Source organism: Monodon monoceros, unplaced genomic scaffold (genome assembly GCF_005190385.1).
Source record: "Monodon monoceros isolate NGI ecotype Baffin Bay Population unplaced genomic scaffold, NGI_Narwhal_1 Super_Scaffold_21, whole genome shotgun sequence".
Lineage (NCBI taxonomy): Eukaryota > Metazoa > Chordata > Mammalia > Artiodactyla > Monodontidae > Monodon > Monodon monoceros.
Window position 1 is genome coordinate 23,599,443 of NW_021703778.1, and position 27,909 is coordinate 23,627,351.

The window sequence follows — 27,909 nt, forward strand, 5'->3', positions numbered from 1 at the left end:
TGGGTTTAAGAAAGGCCGATGGGGAAACACACAAAGTGAGAAGAGCAGAGAACTGACATTTTGAGACACAGCCAAATGTAAAGTAGTGGCAGAAGGAGAATGGGATGGAATTAGCCAATAAGCCGGAAGAGGAGAATGTATAAGCAAGTATAAGAATTTTTAACAAGTAGGGAGTATTCAATTGTGCCAAAGATCAGAAAAGTATCAAATAAGCCAAAAGAAAAGTATTATTATGATCCATGATAAGAGCTATGAAATAATTAAATAGGATAAAGTAATAGAAAATAACAACCAGGGAGGTAGTGTAAGGTACAATGCTGCCTCCTTAGACGGAGTGGAGACACTATCTAAACACTGATTAATTAAACAGAGATGTGAATAATTAGAACAGCTAGTCGGAAGCAGGCCAGGGGGCATGCAATCTGGGCGCAGGGATCAGCACGGGGAGCGGCCGTGTTTTTGTCCTGGGGTCTCTGCAGGAAGCCTGTGTGCTGACAGTGAGTCAGGGAGGGGAAGACGGAATGGGATGGGCTGGAGAGGCAGACAGGGCTTTACTGAAAGGTTGATGGGACGTCAGTGATAGTTTTAAAATAGTCTGATCTGTCTTGAAAAAGATTACTCCAGCAGCTGTGTAAAGAATACTAGTCAGGTTACTGGTGAGCTGAGTAAACAGCTTTAGTAGTGCTGGAGGCAAAAGCTGGAGGGCGGTAGGGTAAGGAAAGTATCACGAAGTAAAGACCGCCTCATTCATTCATCCATCCATGCATCCATCCATCCATTCACCCACCAAATATTTATTATGATCTATATACAACAGGCCATACAGAATAAGTAAACAAAAAACAAGGTTTCCCTTCTCATGGACTTTACATGCTGGTAGGGCCGACAGGCAACAGATATATACAAAAGATAATTAATAGTGATTAAGTGCTAGGAAGATAATAAAACAAGATTGCCTATCTGGGGAGGGAAAGGGCTATTAATTTAGATAGAACGTTCACTGAGGAAATGATGTTTCAGCTGAGAACAGGTTCGTGAGAAAGCTAGAGGCATGGGGTGATCTTCTGAACAAGCATCTCAGGGAAGAGACGGCAAGGGCGAGGCAATGCTGTGGGAATAGGAGGAAAGGCAGGCTGGCTGGAGGCGAAGCGCGTGGAGGAGTGTGTCTGAGCTCAACGGGAAGCGTGATCAGAAGAGTGGAAAAGACGGAGGAAGGTAGGAAAGATTGCTACAGAGAGGTATCAAAATGCTCACTATGCAGATGGATGAACAAGACCAGCTATTAGGTAAGGTGAACAAAAGAACCAGAAAATAACAGTTCTTTAGTCTACTCATGGGGAAAGAAATTAAAGGACTGGCTGCATTTAACACAACCACACCAATAGGAAACCAATTATTATATGAAATTACACACATATAAAAAGTCACTGAGCATGCATATCGGCACTGCTCTCCCACTTTTACACAGTGAAGCAGACACGTGCCAGAGGGCAACGCACTTACGGCAGATCAAGATAGGACATTTGTCTTTGGGATAATACTTTATTCTATTTTGCGCAGTTTGCTACCATAAAAATAAAGTAAAAAACTACAACTACATTTAAGTTGATTGATTTTTACATTGCACAGACTTCTAGGTACAGAGTATACATACTTTTAACCAAACCTTTATTCTAATGTAGGATTGTCCCCATGCTCAAAATGACCTTGACAAAATTCTGGAAAAAATATCTCAAGACCTGGGGCTCTAAAGCTCTTTTAGAATTAGCTCTGAATAATTGTCCCACAATATGAGTTTCTTGATTAATTGCTTAAGATAAGGTCTCCTTTTCGTTGCTGGCCTCCAGTGGCTCCACTAGTTCCCACAATCACTTTTGTCTCATTCTTCTAAACCTTGGAAGGCTAACAGAAAAATCAGAGATACACCAATTCCATTACTTGAGGATTAGCTAAGAGATAACCCTTTGTATTCCATTACTGACCATTATTTGAGTAATTATTCAATAACTACCGTATATTTGAAAGATGCACTAATTGTTTTCTGAGGCTCACTCCTGCTTTGCACCCGACAAATTGTGAATGCCATGTTCTTTAACACTGTAAATCTACATTTGGGTCACATGAGAAACATGGCCAGTAACTTTCACTGCATTTCATTTTTCTTGGCTTTCTTTTCCTACCTGAAAAGTAAAAGCTGAAACAAGAAGAATTAGTCAGTTGAAGGTCTTACTGACTAACTAGAAAATTAGGACTCTATTTTTGACCATACTTACGTCTTGCAAGAGTCAGATTTCTGCATAATTTAGACAGAAAATTGGCAGGGGATTCCTGCCAATTTCAGCAAAATTAGTATTCAGCCATCTGAATTTTTGGCAGTATTCCAGTATGTTTATCCAAAGCAATAAGTAGACAGAAAATAAAAAAAAATTAACAATTGTGCCTAAGTAAGTTAGTTTCTCTCTTTACCTCTCTGTCTTCTCTCTCTCTCTCTCTCTCACACACACACCAACATTAAAAAAAAAGGAACGAATAATTTTAAAAGCACATTTCATGAATGGATTCATAGTTTTGTGTTCTGCCCTTAATATCAGTTGCAGACAAAACAAGAAAACCCATCCCATTTTCAAAGTACAAAGAACCCTAGGACAGTCAGCTGCTCAAACACAGTCTACAAAGGGGGAATGTGTTTTCTTTTTTAATTGCTTATCCTCCAAATAAGGCAAACCAGTTACCTCAATTCTTGACTTCCCTTGTTAATAAATGGAAATAACAGAGACAGTGATTCCAAATTCACTAGAAATTGCTTTAGAATGTATCCTAAAGAAAGCTGAAAACCCACAGAGCTAATTTTTGCTTACTTTTAGCTCCTTCTAGAACTCTAGCTGGCACCAGAAAAAAAAAAAAAACGAAGAGGCACAAATCGTGCGTTTAATATTTACTGAGCACCTACCATCTGCAAGCTTTGACCTCAGAGAAAACTGGGAAGTATTTAATCTTCGTGGCCATATTAAGCTTGAGTCTGGCAGCGTCTGACTTTGGTGGCTTGCAGACACCCCCAGCAGCGAGCAGGGTGTTGGCAGGGACACTGAAGATTAGAGTAAGGTTTGGAAGCTATGTGGAGAAGGTCGACAAAAGGGGGGCTTCTATTCAACAGTGTTTGTTGTGCACCTACTATGTGCTGGGCACCAGGAGCTAAGGACCCAAATAAGTAAAAGACCCTCAAAATGCTCACCTATGGGAAAGTTACAAATTGAGAAACACATGTATCACTTAAAATGAGGTAGTTTGGGGCTTCCCTGGTGGCGCAATGGTTAAGAATCCACCTGCCAATGCAGGGGACACGGGTTCAAGCCCTGGTCCGGGAAGATCCCACATGCTGCAGAGCAACTAGGCCCATGCGCCACACTACTGAGCCTGTGCTCTAGAGCCCGCGAGCCACAACTACTGAAGCCCGTGCGCCTAGAGCCCGGGCTCCACAACAAAGAGAAGCCACTGCAGTGAGAAGCCTGCACACAGTAATGAAGAGTAGCCCCTGTTCGCCACAACTGGAGAAAGCCCAAGCACAGCAACGAAGATCCAACGCAGCTAAAAATAAATAAAATAAATAAATTTATTTAAAAAAATGAGGTAGTTTGCAATAATAAAAAATAAGCAGATGGAATTCCCTGGCAGTCCAGTGGTTAAGACTCTGCACTTTCACTGCTGGGGCCCTGGGTTCAATCCCTGGTCAGGGAACTAATATCCCACAAGCCGGGCACGGCACTGCCCCCCCCCTAAAAAAAAGGGCAGAGTGCTAAGGCTCTCAGAAACAAATAGTAAGAGCAGCACCATCCAACAGAAATAAAATGTGAGCCACATAATGGGATTACAGTACCTGAGACATGACAGGCATCAGGTTCAACAAATCTTTGTTGAATTAAAATGAATCACACTTTTCCAGGATGTGCAAAGTATAATTATATTTATTCCAGATGAATATGAAAATTACTTGTCTTTGCTGAGATTTCACTATATGGCAGTTGCGGGGGGGCGTGCACTGGTCAGAAATATGCTCTGTAGTAGGAGACATTAACTTGGAATGCTATACCTGCTACTAAAAATTCAGTAATTCTTGGATAAATAAAATGTGGTATGTCCATACAATGGAATATTATTCAGCAACAAAAAGGAATGAAGTTCTGATATATCCTACAATATGGATGAACCTTGAACATTATGCTAAGCAAAAGAAGGCAGTCACAAAAGATCACATATTATATGATTCCATTTATATGAAATGGCTAGAATAGGCAAATCTAGAGAGACAGAAAGTAGATTAACAGTTGCCTAGGACTGGCAGGAGCTGGGGCGAAATGGGGAGTGGCTGTTCATGGGAATGGGGTTTATTTGGGGGGAAGGTGAAAATGTTCTAAAATTGATTGTGGTGGTGGTTGCACAACTCTGTGAATATATTAAAAACCAGTGAATTGTGTACACTTGAGATGAGTGAATTGCCTGATGTGTGAATTACCTCTCAATAAAATTTACATTACGACAATCATTTACTCAACAACCACGTGAATGACTACTGTGTGCCTGGCACTCCTCTTGGCACTGCCTTCACTGGGACAGAAAGCAAAAAACTCAAATACACATGATATTTTTTTAAAAAGGCAGGATAAAGGGACAGAGTGATAAGGCGTGCTGCTGTAAATGGGAAAGAGGTGACAAGGGTGTTTTCATCCACATACAGCAGAGACCATGTGTATGTGTCGGACACCTGTATTCAGGTGTTTTAATAATTAGATAGTAATGCAGAATGGGAATCCAGACACCCTGTGCTAACAGAATTCTCCTAGAGTTTATCCTTTATTGTAAGACCTAACGTGGTGCACTAAAGAGAATTATTTTTAAAATATCTGTCTTCCTGTCATTTTATCACTAAATACTTTTGATTATAACTATTTTTAAAATCATTACCATATGGATTTTATATTCTGAATACTGCTGTGGCTAAACAGTAGAGTAGGGAATTCAGCTGAGGCAGAGAGAGAGAGAAAGAGAGAAAAAGAGAGAGAGAGAAAAAAAGAGAGAGAGAGAGAAAGAGCAGGAGAGAGGGAGAGAAAGAAATAGGAGAAAGCAAAGTAGTCCATCAATTTTCAGCCAACTTTATTGCCTTCTCCTCCTTCCAGCTGCCTGTGTCACATGGCAGGCCCACAGGCAGGGAAGCGTCTTTTCTATATTTCTAGGCAGGCAATAAATGTTAAGTCGTAAGGGAGGCCTTACTTGCTGAGTAAGCAATACCTTCAAGATGGTTCATTTAGACACTCTAGAAGGGACATTAAGTGGCAGCTTCCGTGTGTGGCAATACAGTTTTCACATTTAAGGCTTTTCATCCTGGGACTCTTTTCAGTCTTTCTTTCTCTCCTTTTTTTTGAGGGAGGACATCTGAATTCTCTCCACCTTTTCTTTACCTTCATTATCATACTTTCCGTCTAGTCAACATTTTATTTGGATGTTTCTTATATACATTCCTTCCAGTTTTTCTCCCCTTTAGGAAGTATCTAGGCTCTGGAAGTGACCTTGGACCACAACTGGACCCGAGGGAGGAGGCCTGCTTCGGGCACGGGCTGCGGAGGCTGCTGCAGGTGAGCCCGTGCAGACAATGTTGAGAAGACCTGAGCACTGGCCCCCTGCCTCTTCCACCTCCCGCCTCGCCTCTCTGGCTCTCTCCATCTCTCTGAAGGCATCAGAGAGCCACCAGGAAGCCTGCATTGTAGGAGCGCGATCCAGAAGAAGAACCAAGAGGTGAGCCTGACATTTGAGCCAGCAAAAGCCATGGCCCAGAGCCTGAGTGCAGGCTCAGCAGGCTTGTGGGGCAAAAAGGAAGGATGAGACCTGACTTACATGGGATCTCAGCAGAATCCCAAGATCTGCCGGGTTGAGAACAGACTTTCGGGGAGCAAACAGGGGCACAGAGAGAAGATGGGAGGCGACTGCAGTGGCCCAGGGGAGAGGTGTCTGGGGCGTGGACCAGACAGGGGAGACCAGGAGAGGTGGTCAAATTACTGTTAAGAGCAGAAGATTCCAACCAGCAACCCAAGGCTTAGAAGTGTCTTCTGAGGGGGACAGTAGACAGGAGGTGGTACGTAATGTTTTTCAACATTTTTAGTTAACTGCCAGGATTTAAGAATCCAGAAATGTCAAAAAATAAAAATCTAAAATTTCTGCCTTTACTAAAAAAATAAAAAACATCAGAAGATCTAAAATTCCACAGCCACCTTCCCATGAGGCTATAACCCACTGGGGCAGAGTGAGGCTGCCCACAAGAGGCGGGGGGGCACTTCACTGTCACCATGTCCCCAAGCTCCTCTCGGGATCTGTGTCTGCAACCCTCACTGGAAAGTCTAAAACAGACCTACCCCAGGATCTTCTCAGTCGGTGATGACCTAGGATTTGGTTAGATTCCCTAAAGCTTTCTCTGGAGCTTGGTTTAACTAAAGAAAGGCAAAGCTTATGGTTTTATAGGCGCATCAACAAGAACGTCTTACGGTACTGTTACCTACATGACGCAGTGTCATACAAATACACAAATACATTTAAAAATGTTTCTGGCTGGGAAAAAAAGTATTATAATTTTCAGCTGAAAAAAATCCCTGACCTACCAGAGGTGAGCTTATAAATATGCCAATGAAGTCTAATTAAAGCAAATGTATTAAAAATATATTTGATAATAAAATATTTACCTTAAGTATCTCTTCAGATAAGTATATATTTGTCTGTCTTCTCCTTTTCTACCTACCCACCTCCTACTTAAAAATCTATCTTGCCTATTAGGATCTCTCTTAAGCTGTGTCCTTTATATTTACACAGAAATTTAATTTCTTACTTGGGTTTATCACTCTGACTTATTTTTCCCTTTTCTTGTCATTTCTGGTTTTTGTTTTTGTTTTTGCATCTTACTACTTCAGAACCACTATAAAATTGGAGTAAAGCCCAACTCTTAAATGAACATAAATAGTATTCTACACTCTTCTTATTTATTGGTAATGTTGTTTAAATAATATAGGGTTATTATTTTTAAAAAGTAGAGAACACAGAGAAGCAATGTGGAACATCAAAACAGAACAGAGCAAAACAAAATGCCACACATATCCCGGAGGAGCCGCTTCCTTCTCCTCATCTGAATCTGCACCATCATCCTTAACTGGAAAGCACTGAATTGACGACAGTAACAGAGATTGTGGAAGACTGCTATCAAAAACAGAGAAGAAACTTACATCTCTCAATTAATGAAAATGAAGGGATTCTTGTAGTTCTAGTTATAGGAAGGCCTGTCTCTGTAAAAAACATTTTCTAACGTTTAGAAATTAAATCATTCTGAGTGGAATAAAATGCAGAAGGAGAACAATCTGAAAGGCAAAAAACCTCCCTTAAAACACAACTATGCATTGCAGAACAAATATTGTTATTACATTAAATTCAAGTTTATGAGAATTTTGCTTATGGTAACTAAAGATTATTTATGATAACTAACCATTTCAAACAGTGCAAACAAATGGGAAACACTAAAAAAAAAATTCTGCTTTGAAGATGAGAATTTTATCATAAGCACATGCCCTCAACTACATTGTGTAACCTAGTTTATAATATGCCTACTTCTCTAGAGGTCAGGCATCAAAAAAATCCTTGATATTCTGGATTTGCCAGACAGGTCTCTGAACCTGAAAACAAAAGCTACTAAGTAATAACCATCTGCTGAAAAGATCACTTGCATTTCTTGATAAGAGAAAGGGAGCCAGTCTTAGGCTATTACCTAGATAACTATAGGTAGGCAGGACTTATAAAAGCCACTAGAATATTAGTTTTTATCTGTTCTAAATCACCAGCACAATAGCTCACGGTTATTAACACAAAGGCAGTCCCACAAGCTTCACCTGCCCACATAGGAATTACAGCAATTATTATTCATAATGACATCCTTGTAGATGTCAGTAGATGAAGTATGTTTGGAGTACTCCAGTTAAGAAATTAATAAAATTGATGATACAATTTGAAAATGTCCATAATGCATTAAAATGGCGTTTTTGACTCAAAAGGTAAAATTTCATAGAAAATCCATTTATGGAACTCCCCCAGTTACCTAAAGATGTAGGGAAAGGGTAACTCTGTTGTCGTGTAGCTATTTTAATTAGCTCATTCGACAACCACTTGAGCGCTTCCTGCATACCGGGCACTGTTGTTCTAGGTGTTGGGGACATAACGGTGAAGAAGCCGAGGACACATGTGGCTGCTCTCCTGGCCTGCAACTCACAGAGTCACACATGTGAGCAAACACAGACCTTCCTGTTCAACCTTATAAGAGCAAACGTATAAGGAACACAATTCGTCCAAAGATCAATAAAGAACTACAATTCTAGGCAATTAATTATACATTTATGAAGTTTAAAATGAATCAAAAATAAGAGGTGGGGCTTCCCTGGTGGCGCAGTGGTTGAGAGTCTGCCTGCTGATGCAGGGGACGCGGGTTCGCGCCTCGGTCTGGGAGGATCCCGTATGCCGCGGAGCGGCTGGGCCTGTGAGCCATGGCCGCTGGGCCTGCGCGTCTGGAGCCTGTGCTCTGCGGTGGGTGAGGCCACAGCGGTGAGGGGCCCACATAACGCAAAAAAAAAAAAAAAAAAAAAAGAGGTGGTCTCCTCGGGGTAAAACTGGATGCCCTACACATTCAAACAAACAAATTTTGAAAAAATTACTTATATAGTTTGAGTGAAACAGTAGTAAGAAAAAGTATCAGGAAAGTAAACTGACATGATTACTCAAAAAGCAGACTATTTAGCAACCTATGATTTCTCAGTAACATATCTTTGAAGTGAGATTTGGACATATTTGTGTCCTTTGATAGAAGGAAACTAATGTGACAACTAAAGAACTAGGACTTTTCCTCAAAGTTTTAAAAGTGATTTCCCTCCTCTGGCCCCCTTGCCCCACCAAAAGCATAGATAGTTGTACTGGGGTAGTGAGGTTATGGGTGTTTTCCTTTTCTACTTTCCAATTTTTCTTTAATGTTGTGCATATTTAAAAAGAAAAAAAAAACTGAATAGACTTTTAAACATTTGATCACTTATAAGGTCACCACCAAGAGAGTGAACTCTTAACTTCCACCAAAAGGAACAAGTTTGGTGTTGAGAAAGGTTAAAGAGAAAAGAGAAGATGTAGCCCCATGAAGCCGTGTGAATGACCTACATGCTTGACTTCTGTGTTTGTTATGGTTTGATAGGCAGGAAATTTCAAACTCCTCAATGATAAACGAAGCACAGACACTAAGTCACACTGGCTTCCTGACAGGACAAAACGCTCAGACTGCTCAGACTTTAAAATCAGAACACACTAGCAGAGAACTGTCACTTTCTTCAATGTTTTTATACCAATATATTTTCTCATCAAGTCAGCACAAAATGAAACAAACTTTGTGTACAAAAAAAAATCAGCTTTGGCTCTCCATTTCTCCTTGCCTCTCAAACATCCTGGCACCAGGTACAAAACAGTAAGTAATAAACACTAAGGATGAGATACTCATACTTACTCATGTTGACAGGGAAATGGCTGAATGTTCTCTTTTTAATGGTATGAGGCTGCTCAAAAAGAATTTTTTTAATAAAATTATAGCCTAAATATTGTGAACTGCATAGTTCAACTGTCCTAGTTTTAATGTTTCTATCAAATTTCATGAAATTCAAGTATGAAATATACTTTATACCTTGGAATGGTCCTTTATTTTCAAAATGAAAATAATGTTTCGCTATTACTTCACTTCAAATGTTAGCTCTATAAATTTCTTATTCAAGATATCTAACCTTGGTTTTTGTATAGAGTCAATCATGTGTGCAAAAATTTAATTCTTTTTCCATTTATTCAAATTCAATGGACTGTCAACTACAGCAGTATTTGTACAGTGAATCCAAAAAATTGGGGAACAGAGTCCATGTTTTGTTTATATCTAAAGCAGGAAGGTATTCCTTAAAAAATATGTATCGCACTTCCCCGGTGGCACAGTGGTTAAGAATCCGCCTGCCAGTGCAAGCGACATGGGTTCGAGCCCTGGTCCGGGAAGATCCCACATGCTGCAGAGCAACTAAGTTCGTGCGCCACAACTACTGAGCCTGTGCTCTAGAGCCCGTGAGCCACAACTGCTTAAGCCCACACACCTAGAACCCATGCTCCGCAACAAGAGAAACCACTGCATTAAGAAGCCTGCGCACTGCAATGAAGAGTAGCCCCCGCTTGCCGCAACTAGAGAAAGCCCCCACACAGCAACGACGCAGCCAAAAATAAATTAATAAATTAAAAATCAGTTAATCAATCAATCAAGTAGCCCTTTCACTAAAAAGAAAAAAAAAGTGTCATCATGCGTCAACTACGGTATTTAATTCAGGATGAACATCAAGACAACTGGGGACTAATGTGACAACTAGAGGTGGATGAAAAAAAGAAAAGACTTGTTTTTACTATACAGCAAACACAGTAATTATTAACTTCAAAAATAAAGTCAGAAGAAAATAATTAAGCTCCTTTTGACTGCTTTCAACATAAAGGTGTGGTAAACACTGGAAAAATTAAAATTAGCATTAGTTTTCATGCAAGTAACATTACAGATTACAGATAATAAACAAAGCCCTCCTCCAAAGTACACAGGGGTCCATTTTCATGACATATACACACAAAATCCATGACAAAAAGGTTAATAAACAGACACATAAACCATATATTACTTAAGATGTGACACAAAGCAATTTTCGATTACATCTGATACTCTGCTCCTGTGACTCTATTTTTGTTCACACACCATGAATCATGGATATAAAATGTCAGCCTTCAACTTGAACTCTTTTGCTATTGGAGATTTCTGTCATAATCATAATAGGATTTAAACATAGCTGCTCATTTTAATGATTTGGGTTTACTCACATAGAAAGAAAAAACTTTTAATAAAGATAGTATGGGGAAATTAACTGTTTGGTAGGCTGACCAGAAATCTTATATAGAAGATTATACATATTAAAAGAACCTAATGTTACTAAGTGGTTTAAATGTATAAGCTAGGAGACACAAGTTTTCTAATAAACCTATTATTTATGGCAGACCAATACAGTGCTCCAATTATGAACTGTAATCTGCTTTTGTTTTCTCTGAAGTGATATATGGCTGAGATAAAATGAACTCCTAGTGGTTTCTTAATGTTTCAAGGAGTAGCATTATTACTCTGTAACACTGCTTTAAAACAGAATACCTTTTATAAGTTCCAGTACATAAAACTGGCAGTAAGTAGACAAAATACACATTGAAACATTAATAACTAAGTAATAAACCATGATCAAGGGATTGCTAGCCATCTGCTTTAAAAAGCGATTATTTGAGGACAGACTACAATTGTTTTGAGTCAACAATCAAGTCTTAATTGCCTGGCTCAGTTATAATCTCAGTTATGTTGTACTTTTATCCAAAAGGTACTTGACATAAAAACACCAAGGCCCCCTCTCACTAATCAGCACACTGTCATTTGTAATGTCTTGGGGATTTGAGTATTAGATTATTTTAAATTAGATACTGAGGCATCTGCTTGATATTTGGAGTACAACTTGATTATCATTTACAGCCTACTGAAGAGGAAAGAGGCGTTTGGAGAAATTAAGGATGAGATTAGATAGTGCAAATATCACAATGGAAAAATCGCACAAGTTTAAAACTCACAAATCGGTCCTCCCCTGATTCCAGAAAAAGCAGTAAAGATATCCACCATATTACCATATTAGGACCCCAATACAAACCTAGGCCAAACCATTTAACAATTAACATTAGTTCAATGATAGTTTATTTAATAAGCAGAAAAAAATTCAAGCAGGAAGAAGTACTCAATTAGAGCCTGGAGAAATCTGACAAGGTTCCAGGGGCAAAGAGTCCTTTTAAAAATTCCTTTGAGTTTGAACGCTGAAGAGTTGAATTTATTAAGAGGTCACCATTTTTAAAGAGAAAAAATAAAACAAATATGAACACATATATTTCAACACAGGCTTGACAAAAATTTGATTGTGATTTCTTGGAGATGGAAAACTGTACCTTATATAGTTCAAATATGCCTATTACCTGGCATGAGATCCTTAAATGTTTCCTGAATTAAGAGAAGCATGGTTTTTGCTTAGCTCTGGCATTTCGGCTTCTGATCATATGATAATGTCAGAATTAGAAAATAAAAATCACTTTTAAAAAACAGAAAACTTTGCTGTCTTTTAAACTTCTAAAATATTCAACTAACAACAGTATTGACCATTAGCTGAAAACTCAAGATTTTAAAATGTAAACTTGCATAGAAAGACTATAAAACCTTTACCTGAAATATTCTCTGTAGTATGTTTCCAGACTTTGACAGCGGCCCACAGTAAAAAATACTTTACATTTTCATACTTATACATAGACACACACATCTTTGTGTAAGTACAACAAAAGTGTCATGAGACAATACCTAACCTCTCTATGAGTGACGAATTCTATTTAAAAAAATTTTAATGTTGTTTTCAGCCCACTAACCTGATTTAACAATCATTAATGAGTCACGACCTGAAGTTGGAAAGACACTGCTCAGTACATCTTGGAAATCTTTTTTTTTATATAAAAGGGGGGAGCTGTCAAAGGGAGTTGATGTAGGTTTTAGTTTTGAACAAAATATTTTGGATAAGTAACCGAATACTAAGAAGTAAGAATTTTTAAAGGTAGTAGGGCAGTAACCTCAAGCTCAGTAGCCTGAACACTATATTTTTTTAGCAACTAAATAATGTGGAAAGGGTAGAAAAACTACCAGATAAAACTATATTTACCGTCCTACTTCAGCATAAGGTATGTCTTTTATAATTAGATTTCCAAGAGGAATAGTATGCATTATTAACAAGACCAAGAAAGGATTAAGAAATATACAATGTCTAAGACAGCTTCTGACCTAAAAAAGGGCTCCTGAGAATTATCTGGGGATTCCAACTTCCCTCAAACAGAATACCACTAATATCCTCCAGATTGTCTGGCCCTAGCCCTCACCATCTCAAGAAAATGTTTACATTACAGCTGGGTTCAAATGCAAGGTCAGTTAGCTTTAAGATTTGGGAAACTACCAAGAGCTTTTTAGCTACAGTATAAATCACTGTTAACAAAATTATTAACTTTCTAAACTGACAAAAACAGTTTCACTCTATTTCAGTGCTACCAAGTTTCCTTAAAGTATTTGGCAAAAATATAAGCTTTATTTCAGAAATGTTTTACCTGCAAATCAAAAAGCTTTTCAGGTTGAGCCATATTATGTTAAAGAAGGACAGCAATTAACTGCGATTTTTTTTTTTTGCGGTATGCGGGCCTCTCACTGTTGTGGCCTCTCCTGTGTGGAGCACAGGCTCCGGACGTGCAGGCCCAGCAGCCATGGCTCACGGGCCCAGCTGCTCCGCGGCATGTGGGATCTTCCCGGACCGGGGCACGAACCCGTGTCCCCCGCATCGGCAGGAGGACTCTCAACCACTGCGCCACCAGGGGAGCCCTTAACTGTGATTTTTACCTCTGTTCTGAATTCAAAAATGACAGTTTATGTCAAGTAAACAAGATAAGGCATTTATATTGTACAAATGCAGACTTGTTCTTTAGAAACTGTTTCTGTGAATAATACAGAATAGACACCAGGAGATTATTTTCTATTTCATTATGTGCTACACAGAAATCAATATGACTTTACTGCAGGTAAGACCACTAGAAATACATTTTACCATTTATATCTCAGAACAAAATGGACAGCATGAAAACCTCAACATTATAAACAGAGATTGGGATCACACAATTCCCACAGCATTCATCTAGTGGGGGAGAAAACCCAACAAATGACCCAAGCATTTTATATATATATATACCTTTCTATGTACATATTGGGGGGAGATGTCATGAAGCATCTGCTATATCCCCAGAACCTACTGGGGTTCTACACATACATTATCTCTAAATCTTAAATACCTGCAAGCCTGGACGTATCTCCGTTTTACAGGTGACAACACTGAAGCTTGGGAAGGCCACATGACTTGCTCACATGTACAATTAATCCAAGTAATCGCAGGACCATGCACTCTGCGAGAGGGAAGCAAGGACCGCTGTGTTCTTGGTGGGGCCGCCCCTCCCAGGCTCAGTACTATCTACCTCGCTGTGGCAAGGGGCAGAAAAGGCAAACCCCAGGAGGGGCCTATCATAGAGCAGACATGACTGCTCAGAGGAAAGCAAGGCTGATGCCTCACTGAACATCCCCCATTACCCGTCTCCTCTCATCGCAGAAGCTAAGCCTCCCAGGCTGTCCATCCATCATCACCAGGCGCCTCACTCCTCCATGGCTCTCCAGCCCCATCTGCCCAGACTCTGCCTCCGAAACTCACAAGCTGTGTGTCCAGGGTCTTCTGCAAAGGCTTCCTTTCACCTTCTGTGAAACCTCTGAGGATACTATTTCCATGACAGCCCCTCCACTGGCGCCATGTTCTCTCCCCTGCACCACATGCCAAGCTTTCCCGAGGTGAGGTGAGTCCCGTTTGCTTCTCGACCACCGCCCCTGCCGCGCTCCCTGAGACGTGCACACCAGCAGGTACCATCGCACCACTCTCCTTGTAGTGCTCATCTCTGGCCCAAGGAGTTAGTCCTCTTCGCTTTTGGAAGATTCTAGTCCCCAGTTTCCTGTTCTCTCCACCTCTACTCAAGCGACCCAAACAATATCAGTGTAGTGGTTTCAAAGGCTGAATGCCAAGAGCTGAACTCTGTGTACCCCTTCCTGGTGGGCACACTGCCTGACCACCTGGAGCCTTGTCTGTAGCAGGAGGACAATCACAGAGTCTGAGCCACTACGGGTTCGGCACCCAACCCTCCGCATGCTCTCAGTGCCCTCTCTCCCCAGGCTGGGCGCCTTAGACCAACCCTGGATCACTCTGCAGCCTCTCGGCAGGCTTGCTCCTGTCTCCCATCATGGTCCAGGCCGGGCCAAATCCCAGTCCTGGTTAAATCCAGCTCTTCACTTTCCCTAAGTTTCTACGCAACTGGCTAAATGTGGACTCTCTCTGAACACAGAAACATTCATTTCAAATGGGCCCAGAGCACTGCCTGGCAATCCTACACTTCTCTAGATAATTCTCTCTCCTACCTTTTTGGAGACTGTTTCATGCCTTCTCCTCTCTAATCAAATTGTCAACATCCCCCTTCTCCCTCTCGGCCCTTAACGGCCTCTTACTTTGCTTCTGTCTCCAGTGGAAGCAACCAGCACTGCCTGCAGCTCCTCTATCGGCCGGCTGACTTAAGGACTCCGCTCCTCCACTGAGGCTCTCTGGTACCCAGCAGCTGACTCCTCTCAAGCGGAACTTTCCTAGTAGCAGACACCATGCCATCTCCAATCTGAAAAGCAAAACTAGACTAACACAAGACCCTTCCTCGGCCCCGCCACTCTCCCACGCGTCTGCTCTGTCCTGTCTACGCGCTTTGACACTGCCCTGCTCACTGCCTCCACTGCTCACCTCCCGTCCGCTCTGCGAACCCCTCCAATCAGACTTTTATCCCCAACCCTCTCCCGAAACTGCTCTCCTGGAGGCCAACAACGGCCTCTATCCTGCCAAAGCCACTGGGCCATTTTCAGTTTTCCTCTTATGTAACTTCTCGAAAGTATTTCCTTCTTAATTGCCTTTTCCCTCACTGGCATCTGCGCCTTCTCCTCTCCCCACACCCCCACACCCCACACATTATCGAGTCCCTGTGCCAGCGCCTCCACCGCCACCTCTGTAATGCAAACCAACTCTCCCACTGCCTGGTAACAGGCTCCTAGCCTGACCCCCTACCTGCTAGTCTTCCAAAGAGCAGCCACAGGGAGCTTGTCAAAGCACAAATTAGATCATGCCCCTCCCTTGATGAAAACTGCCTTTAGATTAGAACAAATCCAAACTCTTCTATACCAAGGCCTACCAGCCTCTCAAATGCCTGTACCTCTCCACGCTCATTTCCTACCATCTACTCCAGGCCCTGTGCTGCCACAGACTACCTTGCTATTCCTAGAAAATGCGAAGCCTGCTTCTGTGTGAGAGCATGTGTACTTGCTGCACCCTCTGCTTGAAATAGTTTTACCTAAAATATACACAAGGTTGGTGGGGGGAACATCCACCTGGATTTTTTTTTTATCAGGTTTGCTCTGATGACACCCTGACTGCTCCATCCAAAGTACCGCCTCTCCTGATTCCCCATCCTCACTCTCCTTCCTTGCTTTATTTTTTTCACAGTACTTACTACTATCTGGAATTTTGTCAAATGTTTACTTAGTTACTTTTACATTGTCTGTCTCCCCAGGAACAATTAGAGGATTTACCCTGTTTGTTTTGTGCACTGATGTATACATATTGATGTATATACTTCCCATATCGAAAAATGAGCTTATGTGTATAGAGCACATAGGAGGTATGCAATGAATATCTGTTGAATGAATGAACTTAGTAAGTAGTGGAGAGGCTTCAAACCCAGGTCCCTATTATTCTGAAGCCTAAGTTCTTTCTAAGATACAACATACTGCCTATATTTCTCAAGAAAATTAGATAAATAAGTATAAGTCCAATTCAGTTACTTTTTGTCAGTCCATTAACTTACTTCAAAATTATTCATTATGTTTTAAGATAAAGGATATACCTCAAATAGTAAACAAAATAGATAAGGAACCAGTTTTGAAAAAAAGAGAACTATATACACTCTTGGGTTGGTTTAAAACAACAAGATGCATGACAGTTCAAATTTATAAACACAAAAATAAAACTGAGTTTTTAAAAGATTCCTTTAATTGCAGTTAAACTGGGATTTACAAATTAAATCTGCATACTTTAAAATCTCACCTGATAGGAAAGACATGCCTTTTACAAGCTCAGGTAGCTGAGAGGTTATGTTAAATAGGAAATTACGTAATAGATGTGGTGTTCGTTATTAAAACAAACTCTACTAAAATTGAGGTACATGCAGATATATCAACAGATACACTGACATTTTTAGAATTAATCCAGCTCTTATATTCTTAAAATTAATTAACTCTTATATTTATCACATTTTATAGCTAAGATCCACATATGAAGCTGATGGGAGTTGAAGGCGAGTGATGGTTACATAAAATTAATTAATTACACTATTTTACTTCTGTATACAGTTGAAATTTTCCATAACAAAAAACCTTTTAAAATTTTTTGAATATTCCACACTTAGTTTCTGTGTACATGCAACTTAAAAACACAGTCAAAACTGGAATACCTACAGTAATTACCTGAAGACAAAGACATAATGTAATAATCCATTACCAAAGGAAACTAGCTACCTGGCTGAAAAAAAGGTTTCTGTTCTGTGTAGTACTTTAACAAGTAACTACTGGGTAGCATCCAAACTAAACACTTTGGGGTTAAGTGAAAGAACTACACTGAAACAATTTACAAACCGGTCACTCATTTAGATACAACAGATACAGTAGACCGTTTAGACTCTTACCGAGACTGGGGCTTTTTAAAAGCTACACGGCGTTAAACTTAGGATGACATAGTTCTTTAGGAGCCTAAAAAGTCCTCTTCCTAAACTCTAACAGGAATTCACACTCCTGTAGGAAAGTGAGAACAAAGGTAAGAGCAACAGGTTTCTCATGAAAGCACTGAGGAGTGGAGAAAGCGTGAGATACAAAGGTATGATAGGTACGTGTTGTAAAGACATGTTTATCACATATATGGAAAGGACTAATGGGTCAATGATTTAACAATAAAGTTTTTGCTCCACCTTCAATGCTAACGACAAGGTGCCCACTATTAAAGAGACTACTACTTAAAATGTCCATATTTATCTCATATTTGAGTTCTTAAGTACAAAAGCTTAGGCAGCACGTACTGTCTCTCCCCACCCTCACCAAAAAAAGGTAAGCAAAGAGGCTTTAGACATTTACAAGAGACTATAACAAACTACAGTGCAAGTCCAAATTTGGAAACACTCAAATGCAAACATTGTATGAAATCAGATTTTCTTTCATTTATTCTTTTGATATATATTCACTGACTGCCTACCAAGTGCCACACAGTGTGCTAGTTTCTGAGTATACAGTGGTGAACCAGAGATGGTCCCCGTCCTTCTGGAGTCTACAGTTTGGGGGCAAGAAGGACAATAAGTAAATAAACACAAACTCTTAATTACCACTTATGATAAATGCTGTGAAATAAACAACATGATCAAAAATAATGGGATGGGGCAAACACCGGCTCTGGCCAAGGATGCCCAAGGAGGTAACGTTAAGTCAAGACCTAAAGGACGAGGAACTAACCAGTGTATTTTACCACCCCTCTCCACTGTGTATTTTAATGCAAATCTCGGACATTATGTTATTTCACCGGAAAATATTGATATTTCCATACGTATCTCTAATAGAAAAGACATTTAAAAAGTATGTGTAACCACACTGCCATTATCACACCTAGCAAAATTAATAAGAATTTAAATGCATGGTTCATATTCAAATTTCCTCAAAAATTGCAAAAATGTGTTTTTGTAGTTGGTTTCTTTGATCAGCATCTAAAACAGGACCATGCATTGCAATGAGCTGCTATGACCCATAAGTCTCTTTTGGGCAATAACAGTTCGCCTTCCTCTCCTTTTCATGCCGTTCATTTGCTGGGTCGTTTGTTTGGCAGAATATCCCACTCTGGGCTCAGCTGCTTCCCTCCTCATGGTACTGTTTCACTTGCTCCTCTACCCTCTGTTTTTCCTATAAGCATGTAGCTGGATCTAAAGTCTTAATTACATTCAAGTTCAATTTGCTTGGCAAGAGCCCTTCATGGGTGATGCAGTGTGCTTCCTGTTGTGTCACACTAGAGGCACATATGTCTAGTTGTCCCACTTTTAGTATTGTCACAATTCGTCACTGGGATGATTTGAAGAGAGGGAGGAAGAGTGTCCCTGGCATAGGGGCAACTGTGTGTTGTTGAGGAATTGAAAGTAAAAGGCAAGGAAGACTCCTTGGAAGATGAAGATGGAGAAGATGTATTTATACACATAGGTTTGTAAATTGGGTGGTGAGTTCCTCACTGAAAAGGATTTTAAACACTAATCTTAAAACCTATGGCATAACTGGGTTGGCAACCTTTTAGAAGTGGGAAGTGCTTCTGACTTCTCTCTTTCTATTATTTCTGAGAGAAGAGGTAGGAAAAGGATGCCAGGTATTGCCTGGAGCAGCAGGGACAAACAGCTTAAGTAGTGCTGTGTGACATTCTCACCTTTAACCCGCATTTAAAAGAAACCCCTTATTTACTCTTATTTCACTTCTATCTAAAAACCCAATAGTGAAAGTAACTAGCAGAGGGCATCCTGAGGTCCAATTCAGAAAGAAACAGAAAAGCACCTGGATGCAGTTCACTCCCCAGTGAGTATTTGTTCAGGTCAGAGGACCTGGGCTGACAGATCAAGCCACTGGCAAGTAACTGCTGGCTGGGATTTGGATTGGGGGGAAAATGTTAACTCATCTACTTGTATTAACTCTACTGTGCTCAAGTTTCTGACTGGTGCACCTGCTAATATCCAAAGATAGCTGAATGTAGATTTTTGCTTCAGAATGACCATGTATTTCCAAATTTAAGAAAACCGTAACTTCCATACCTGGAAGGGTTAGGTCATTCAGTCTTAATTTACAGATGAAATCAAGATCTACTGAAGTTACTGAACTTATAAAACTAATTAGTCCCAGAACAAAAGTATCCCAAATTGTTGTTCCTTTCTTCCACTACACCATGTTGTTTCTTACTCATAAAAATTACCATTTAAGAAATTTTCTCCTAATTGTACTTGGTTCTCATAGATAAACTCAAGTTCAAATTTTATTGCATCTACGGGCTCTTTATTTTTCCATTTCAATTCCTCAAAGACACGTTTCCTGAGTGATTAGGTAATGAGCACAGTATCTTTCCTATCACATATAAAGAAGTGCTCCCGAAACAAATGTACATAAAAAGAATACGTAAATCACTAATAGTTCTGATTTCAGAATCCTGGATGACAAAATTATTAGAGTGAATGTGATTCCTTGTAATAGCCTAGGCATTGTTTTTAAGTAGGGGTCCCAAACCCAGATGTTTTAGGGGCCAGGAAAGTGTGGTCTACAAGTAAAGCAAGCTGGATATACCACATGAAGGTGCCACAGAGCACACTAGAGAGGGGAGTCTCTGCTCCAGGTCATTGTGGCCATTAGGGACAGAAGCTCAGTGTTCCCAAATCTTCCAAATTTTGAGGAAAGATCTAAAAACCAGTTATTTGGTGTGGAAAGCTTATTCAAATTAAAAATGTTGGCAACAAAAGAAAAGATTTTAAGTACACTGTGTAAGTCCAACAACACATGTCTGCAGGATGAATGAAAATTATGTCCCACATAAGAAAGTATGCATTATTCCTGGTTTGAACTTATTGCTATATATTTTAAAAATTCTGGCCCAGCTCATGAGTCCATATACAAACAGATATTTAAATTCAGGTCAGAATCCACCAAATTATTCCTAGTTTTTGGTTGGCAGTTAGGTTAATGTTCCTAAAAAGTAATTTTAACTGAATTATTATACTCAGAAACATGTTTAAAATTTATAAAATACAGAAGTAATTTCAAAAGTCCTGATATTTAGGAATGTTTTTGCTACAGTAGTCAGTGCTGCCTATTTGCAACACATTGTACTATACATTAGGTATTTATTAGATAGGTCCTGCCAAATACAGCAGGAAAAATTCTGTGGTTACAGATTGTAAGTGCTCAGCCTAAGGAGGAGATTAAGGGCTGCGGGAGCACGGAGTGCCGAGAGCAGAGGCTTTAGTGCCATAAATACCTGGGTTCAAATCCTGCCTCTGCCAATTCCTAGTTGATTCCTCTTCTTGCAAATGAAGATACCCTTACCTGCTTTGCAGTGGTAATTCTCTTTGCTGTTATGAGAACTAAATGGGGCCTAGTAAAGCATCTGGCATATGTTAGACTAATAAACGATGTTAGTTTCCTTTTGCCCTAAATTTGCAGCCATCAACCACAAATAATATTTCTAAAATTTAATTCATCACCCTCTCTACATAACTGGTTGTCATCCCATCTCATTTCCTACAATTTGAATCATTTTTTGAAATTAAGTTGTGAACCGATGTAGCAGTTTAGCCAATGACACCAGAACAGTGAAGGCCACGGAAGCTCCTGGGGGAGTCAGGGCCGTTCATTTAATACAAGCGCTGCTCTGAGGGGTAGACAGTGGTGGAGGCCAAGTCGTGGAAGCGGTGGGCAGAGTTCTACCCATGGGCGTTTTGTAAGCTGTTCCCAACTCCTGAGTAGGGCCAGCAGTTCTCAAACTTTTGCATGTAAAAGAAACCAGGGGCTTCCCTGGTGGCGCAGTGGTTGACAGTCCGCCTGCCGATGCAGGGGACGCGGGTTCGTGCCCCGGTCCAGGAGGATCCCACATGCCGCGGAGCGGCTGGGCCCGTGAGCCACGGCCGCTGGGCCTGCACGTCCGGAGCCTGTGCTCCGCAACGGGAGAGGCCACAACAGTGAGAGGCCACAACAGTGAGAGGCCTGCGTACGGCAAAAAAAAAAAGAAAAAAAAAAGAATCAACCAGAAAGCTTTTAAAAAACACAGATCCTGGGCTCCCAAGAGATTCTGGTTCAGCAGGTCTGGAATGGGGCCCTTGAACCTGAATTTCTAAAATGCTCCAGGTGATGCTGATGCTGCTGGCCAGTGGACCAGCTTTGTCAAGACCACTGAACCATTCTGGACAACAGGCATCCAAGGAAGAGGGGACGGCCACAGCCCTGGCTGAGAAGTAACACACCTCCTCAGATTCTTTTCCTTCAAAGCAAGTCTCTTGATGTAAAACATGTAACCTCTAAGCATAGTTCTCAATGTGGTCCCCCTAGAACACCACGAGCAACAGCAGCATCTCTTGGGAACTTGTTAGAAGAGAAAATTCTTGGGCCCATCCCAGACCCACTGACTCAGAAACTCCGGGGTTAGGGCCCAGAAGTCTGTGCTTTAATAAGCCTTCTAAGTGATTCTGACCTGAACTAAAGTTGAAGAACCATTGCTCTATTCAGTTCCCCATAAACACTTCAAACAGAACACATCCAAAACAATCTTTCTTACATACCAGGTTTCCATGTAAGCATTTGTCGAAGAAAGGGTTCCGTGGCTTGAAAAATGTCTGATATTCCCTTCTGTCTCATTATGTGTTTTGTGACTCTGGAAGCATGGAGTAGCCTGGATGCTTTACTGTTACTTTTTTTTAGCAGCTCTCAGTAACGCAGAAGTAGGAGAGAAGGTGGACGTGAAGATGGGGATGCAGACAATGATGATGTACAGGTGACACAAGGTGTTAGGTACTATTCTAAGATCTTTTTATTTATGAACCCATTTAATCTTTGTGGCCACCCCATGAAATAGCTATTGTTAGAATTTAGAGTATTTAAAGTTACCAACATTTAAAAATCAGGACATTTCAGGTTTCTACTTTTAAAACTGAAAAATCTGGCAATGTAGAGCCTGCATTCCTGCCCGAGGATAAACAGCTGGGCTAACAAGCAGCAGCAGCCCAGGCCACCCACTTTCCACAGGGAAGGCGCCCTCTAGTTCAAAGGTTCCGCCCAGACCCCCAGGCTCCTTCATCATTTTCATTAATTCCTGGTACTGGAAGGCATGAATTTGTGGCACCTGCTTTGAAAAACAAAAGTATATGTCTATTTATATACAGAGGGGATGGGGACGGGGAAGGAAGGGAACAACGGAATTATAGCAGGTTGGAAACGGGAATAAAGGCTTTGACGGGGAATCATCAACACGTGTGGGCACAGGGCAAATCCTAGAGATGACTGTGAATCATTAGTATTTCTAACTCCTAAGCATCTCTTGAACCGATCGCCTTCCGTCTATTCCTGCTGCCACTGACTTAGTTTAAGTCTCCACCAACTTCTGCTGATTATTGCAGAACTCACTGCACTAGTTCCCTCCCTGCAGTCTTTTCCAGCTTCAGTCCAACCTCCACACTGCCTTAAGAATGTTCTTTCTAAAATACAAATCTAATCATTCTGCCTTCTTGCCAAAAACCTTTCATGGTTCCACATTATTATAATAGCAGCTTTCAAACTAAGACACAGAACCTTCTCTTTAATGAAAAAGCTTACCTGGGAGATAAATATATTAAAAAGATGAACATGGAAACTGCTCTAATTGTCCCTTACCATTTAGTTCTCACCTTCTTCCCGGGTGGTCCAGCTAGAGATGCCATTTTGCAGCCTCCCTCGAACCCAGGTATGGCGTGTGCCAGAGGAGAGCCGAGTGGGTATGAATGGCAGCATGTTACTGTGGGTCATCTCCAAGTCAAAAGAGCCTCGCTGGATTCGGGGACACCCAGCTGGCAGTAACTCTGCTTCCCCCAAGTAGACTGGGACAATTCTCCTAGGGGACAGATCAGCAATGCGATGGCAAAACCCAAGTCCCTGAAGGACTTCGGGGAAGACAGCTGTCTTGCAGGCCTAGACCAGCCACATTGGTAGCTGCAGGACTGAACTCCTGTCTTATTGATGCCACTGTTTATTTGGCCTTTTTATGACTGCAGCTTAACCTTACCTTTAATAAATACAGTTTGATTTGTGTTTTATTTTTTTTCTAATGTAGACTTATAACCCTTTTAGAAAGCAAGCCAGTGATAAACTAAACGTACTAAGTTCCAAGAAAATTCTATTCTCCCCAAAGTAACAAAAAACTAAAACAACCACCCATATACCCAAACTAACGAAAAATAATTAACATGCTGAATATTCTGGAAAAAGAAAGGGAGTTGGTATTAAGAAGATATTCAACCAGGGGTCAGGCTGATTGCAATCTATTTTCTAAGTTAAACAGTACAGCAAGCAGAACACAACAACATGTATGAAGTGTGGGGAACAGAAAACTAGTATTCCTTTTATGAAGAGAGACAGATGGAAACCTGACAGGCTGTCTGAAACAGCAGCACTCTGAAAAAACAGGCAGTACTAGTAACGTACTGTATTTTTTCTTCTGAGGTATAATTAGCAAATAAAAGGCAATACAAAAGATAAGACACTACAAGGCTATACTACAAACCATCCACCTAACTTTGGGAAAGACATTTCACTTTTCATTTTTCTTTCTGTGGTTCAACAGAGGCAGTATTTCCCAAACTTCTGGCATTTGTATATTTCCCAAACTTCTGGCATTTGTATATTACCTTTACCATTTTTTTGCAATATTGGCATAAAGTGTGGATTATTATCCCTTTATTTCTCTTAAAATTCAGCTAATTTTTAACTTATACCCCACTTTACCCTTGTTCTAAACAATAATACCTGTGAAATCACCAGATCCTTGTGTTAATTATGTTTTTGTAGTATACATTAAAACACAAAAACTAAACTTAAACGCTAATTTGTCACCTAATATCACCTTGTTTGCCAGCAGGGATGTGCACCTCACACTTCGGGAAACACTGGATTTAGACAATCTCACGAGCATGACAATTCTGTGCTCTAAGTCAGGTCTCAGTGTCAGACCTCCTGAAGGACTGCTGGGTCTCCTGGTGCTCCAAGTGCTAAGGCAACAACACAACGACGGACCAGAGATGTGGATGTACCTTGGCTTTAACCCCAGAGTTCCCGTGTGCACTGGTGGTACCCTGCATGTGCCAGAGCCTGGGGTTCAGAGCACAAAGATTGCTAACAGTTATTCAAGCTATTCGAGTCTACAGAAGGCTAAGCCAGTTGGCCCAATGAACACTGTTTGCCCAAGGACAGTCACCTAAATTCCAGCCCAAGATGCATGGGAGAAAGTCCAGAGTGTCAGAAAGGCTAGACTTCACGTGTGCAGTGTCAGATATGAAACATGCTATTAGGTTAGGGGTGTCAACAGCTATAAGAGATCCACAAAAGAATACCATGTTTTTGTTGGTGCCATTCTGGTTCCATAGGGCAAATTAAAAGCAACTCAGCAGAAATCTTTAGGTTTTCCCAAAACAGCCACCTTCCTAAATTCTTCCAAATTTTACTGGTCTTTTTCAAAGTTTACCTCTGAAAGGAGAAGAGAACTTCAGAATGGTAATCCTAATCAGCAAACGTAAGGCTTCTCCTTTGAATAAGAATCGTGTAGCTGTGGTTACCACCTGTCTCTGCTAGCTCTGTCAGAAGGGTACCGACTAATCCAGCCCTGCTCTATTTAAACATGGGCATTATCAGATATCTTGCTTTTTTCTACTTCTTGGCTATGTGCCAGCAATGGAAAGGAATGTTACCATCTGATATTCAAATTAAAGACGACACCATTAAACAATAACTTCAGTAGGAAAAATTAAAGGAAAGCTGGGGGGAAAGAATTAGATAACAAGAGAAGAAGCATAATATATATACTCTAAAGTACTCAAGCAGCCAAAGAGTCTCTTCAGAGCATCAGCTCCTATCCTGGGAGCATCTTTAATGACCTGTGATATAGTTCACTAAACGCCATCCTATTTAAATTCCCTTCTGCCTGATTAGCGGTTGCCAAAAAAACTCTTGGAATATAACTTTCTGCCTAAAATTGGAGCATTTACCACAATTTTTGAAAGTACAAACTCCATAAGGCAGAATCTTTGCGTAATTTTGTTTCTAAAGTAATGTTATTGCCTTGCAATATTTTTACCCTTTGAGTTGTAAACTTCATAAAAACATTCAAAGACAGACTGCAACGCAAGCATCTCTAGCTATATGAACTCTTTCTAACAAAATTCAAAATGTGAATGAATTTGGACCGTAAGGGATACTTATATTTTCATTGTATATGAAGATAAACAGATTCTGTCTAAAAGAGAGAAAATAATCAATGCTTTGAGTTAAAATTAGGAAAAACTCTACCAAAATCACTGGCTCCCCCCAAACCACACACTTCTCTCGACTCTCCCACTTCTCTGAGGGCGCACTTGTCACCGTTTCCTCTTCCCAACTATCACCTCACCTGACAGGTGTCAGCTCTGGACTGTCTACCTCAGGGGCCTCAAACTCCAACGCTCACAGGGGAAGAAGATGAACAGTCATCTCTTGGTATCTGAGGGGAATTGGTTCCAGAACCACCTCCCATCCCCTATCTCCAAAATCTGCAGATGCTCAAGTCCCTTATATAAAATGGCACGGTACTTGCACATAATCTACCTCCTCCTATGCTTTACAACATCTCTGATTACCTACATTACCTAGCATGATGTAGATGCTATGTAAATAGATGCCAGTGTACAGCTAATTCAAATTTTGTTTTTTTGGGACTTTCTAAAAAATTTTTTCCCAAGTATTTTCAATCTTTGGTTGGTTGGATCCCCGCATGTGGATCCTGCAGATATGGAGGGCCGACTGTACAGAGCTATAATGACAGGAACAGATTATTACACATCGAATAAAGAAAGAATCCTGTGCCCTGCCTAATAACTTAAAAGGAGGATAAAAGTGGGAGAGGGACAGAATTCCAATGCAGAAGAAATGAAAACAACAGAAAATCAACCCTTACAACCACGATTATACTAACTGATTAAGCAATAATCATCAATGAATGCTGAGGAACAGAATATTCACACAGTCTCAGACTCTTCCCCCTTACACTCATCAGGGGAAAGTTACCTTTACAACGAAGAGCATCTGGCATCATTACTAAAAACCCCAAACTGGATAAAAAGACATTATACATCTCCTGATGTAACACACTGAAAAGGAATCAACATCATCTATGAAGTATCCTTGCCAAAATGTTTCCATCTGAATTTAATCATGAGGAAACAATCCACATTGGCCTGGACTCTTCAATAATATCACTACAGTAAAAGGTTTAAGAGGAAAAAAGGCTAAGAGATTGTTCGAGACTAAAAAGATAGAACTTAAAATACAGTGTGTGATCTCTAACTGGATCCTGAATTGAGGGGTAAAAAAGATAGCTACAAATAACATTATTGGGAAAACAGAATATTGGACAATAATATTGCATCAATGTTAAATTTCCTAAGTGTGTTAATTTGTGGTTATGTAGGAAAAATGTCTTTATTCTTAGGAAAAACATGCTGAAGTATCAATATACAGGGGATGAGTGTCATAATATCTGCAATCACTGTCAAATGGTTCAGAAAATAAAGCCTGGGCTGTGTGTGTGTGTGTGTGTGTGTGTGTGTGTGTGTGTGTGTGTGTGTATGTGTTTGTATGTGTATGTGTGCACACGTACCTATCTGTGTGTTCAAAGAAAAAAGCCAATGTGGAAAATTGTTAAAATTATCAAATTTGCAATATAGCTTTTGAAAACAAAAGGTATTTATCAGTCAAAATATCAAAAAGAAAAGCAATGCGAGCACTTATTATCTGGAAAAAAAATTAAATGTAACTGTTACCAGCTTTAGTTGATCAGATGGAAAAGTTTTTAATGCTATGACATTTTTGGAATGTTCTAATATGAAATACTAATTTAGGAATTTTCCTGATTATTCCCAATAGATTACAGAGGTTAACTCTGTTAAACACTAAACACACAAAATAACTGGGCTCCATGCAAGCCTCACAGTGAGTCTAAAATATAACGAGCCACTGAATTCACAGATCATGGGAAAGAAGCTGACGATCCAATGGAACAGGCCATCTAAACAGCTACATGCAACACTGTTTTCCACTCAAGCCCAATTTCAAAGGAAAGTAGTTTTCAATGGTTGGTTGGTCAAAAACAACATTAAGTAGCAAGCACTAAAAAGTTAATTGAATGTTTGCCAGAAAGAGTATGACTCGTTTTTATACTGGATAATTAATTTCTTTGTTTTTATAAGAATTTTAAAGAGTGACCAACATGCACCCTGTGGGTAATT

General features: G+C 40.3%; 1 protein-coding gene across 2 annotated transcripts in view; it reads right to left on the reverse strand.

The window, feature by feature from the left end:
* The window catches only part of TAF3 (TATA-box binding protein associated factor 3), a 151,335-nt gene that overhangs the window by 50,108 nt on the left and 73,318 nt on the right, over positions 1 to 27,909 (reverse strand). The window contains exon 1 of one of the 2 annotated variants that reach the window (XM_029237819.1): positions 15,266 to 16,578. The exons of the other annotated variant lie outside the window; for it this stretch is intronic. Within the exon in view, the coding sequence (XP_029093652.1) occupies positions 15,266 to 15,419 (154 nt within the window). The 5' untranslated portion in view covers positions 15,420 to 16,578. Of the gene's footprint in view, positions 1 to 15,265; positions 16,579 to 27,909 lie in introns of those variants that run through there. 2 annotated transcript variants of the gene reach the window in all.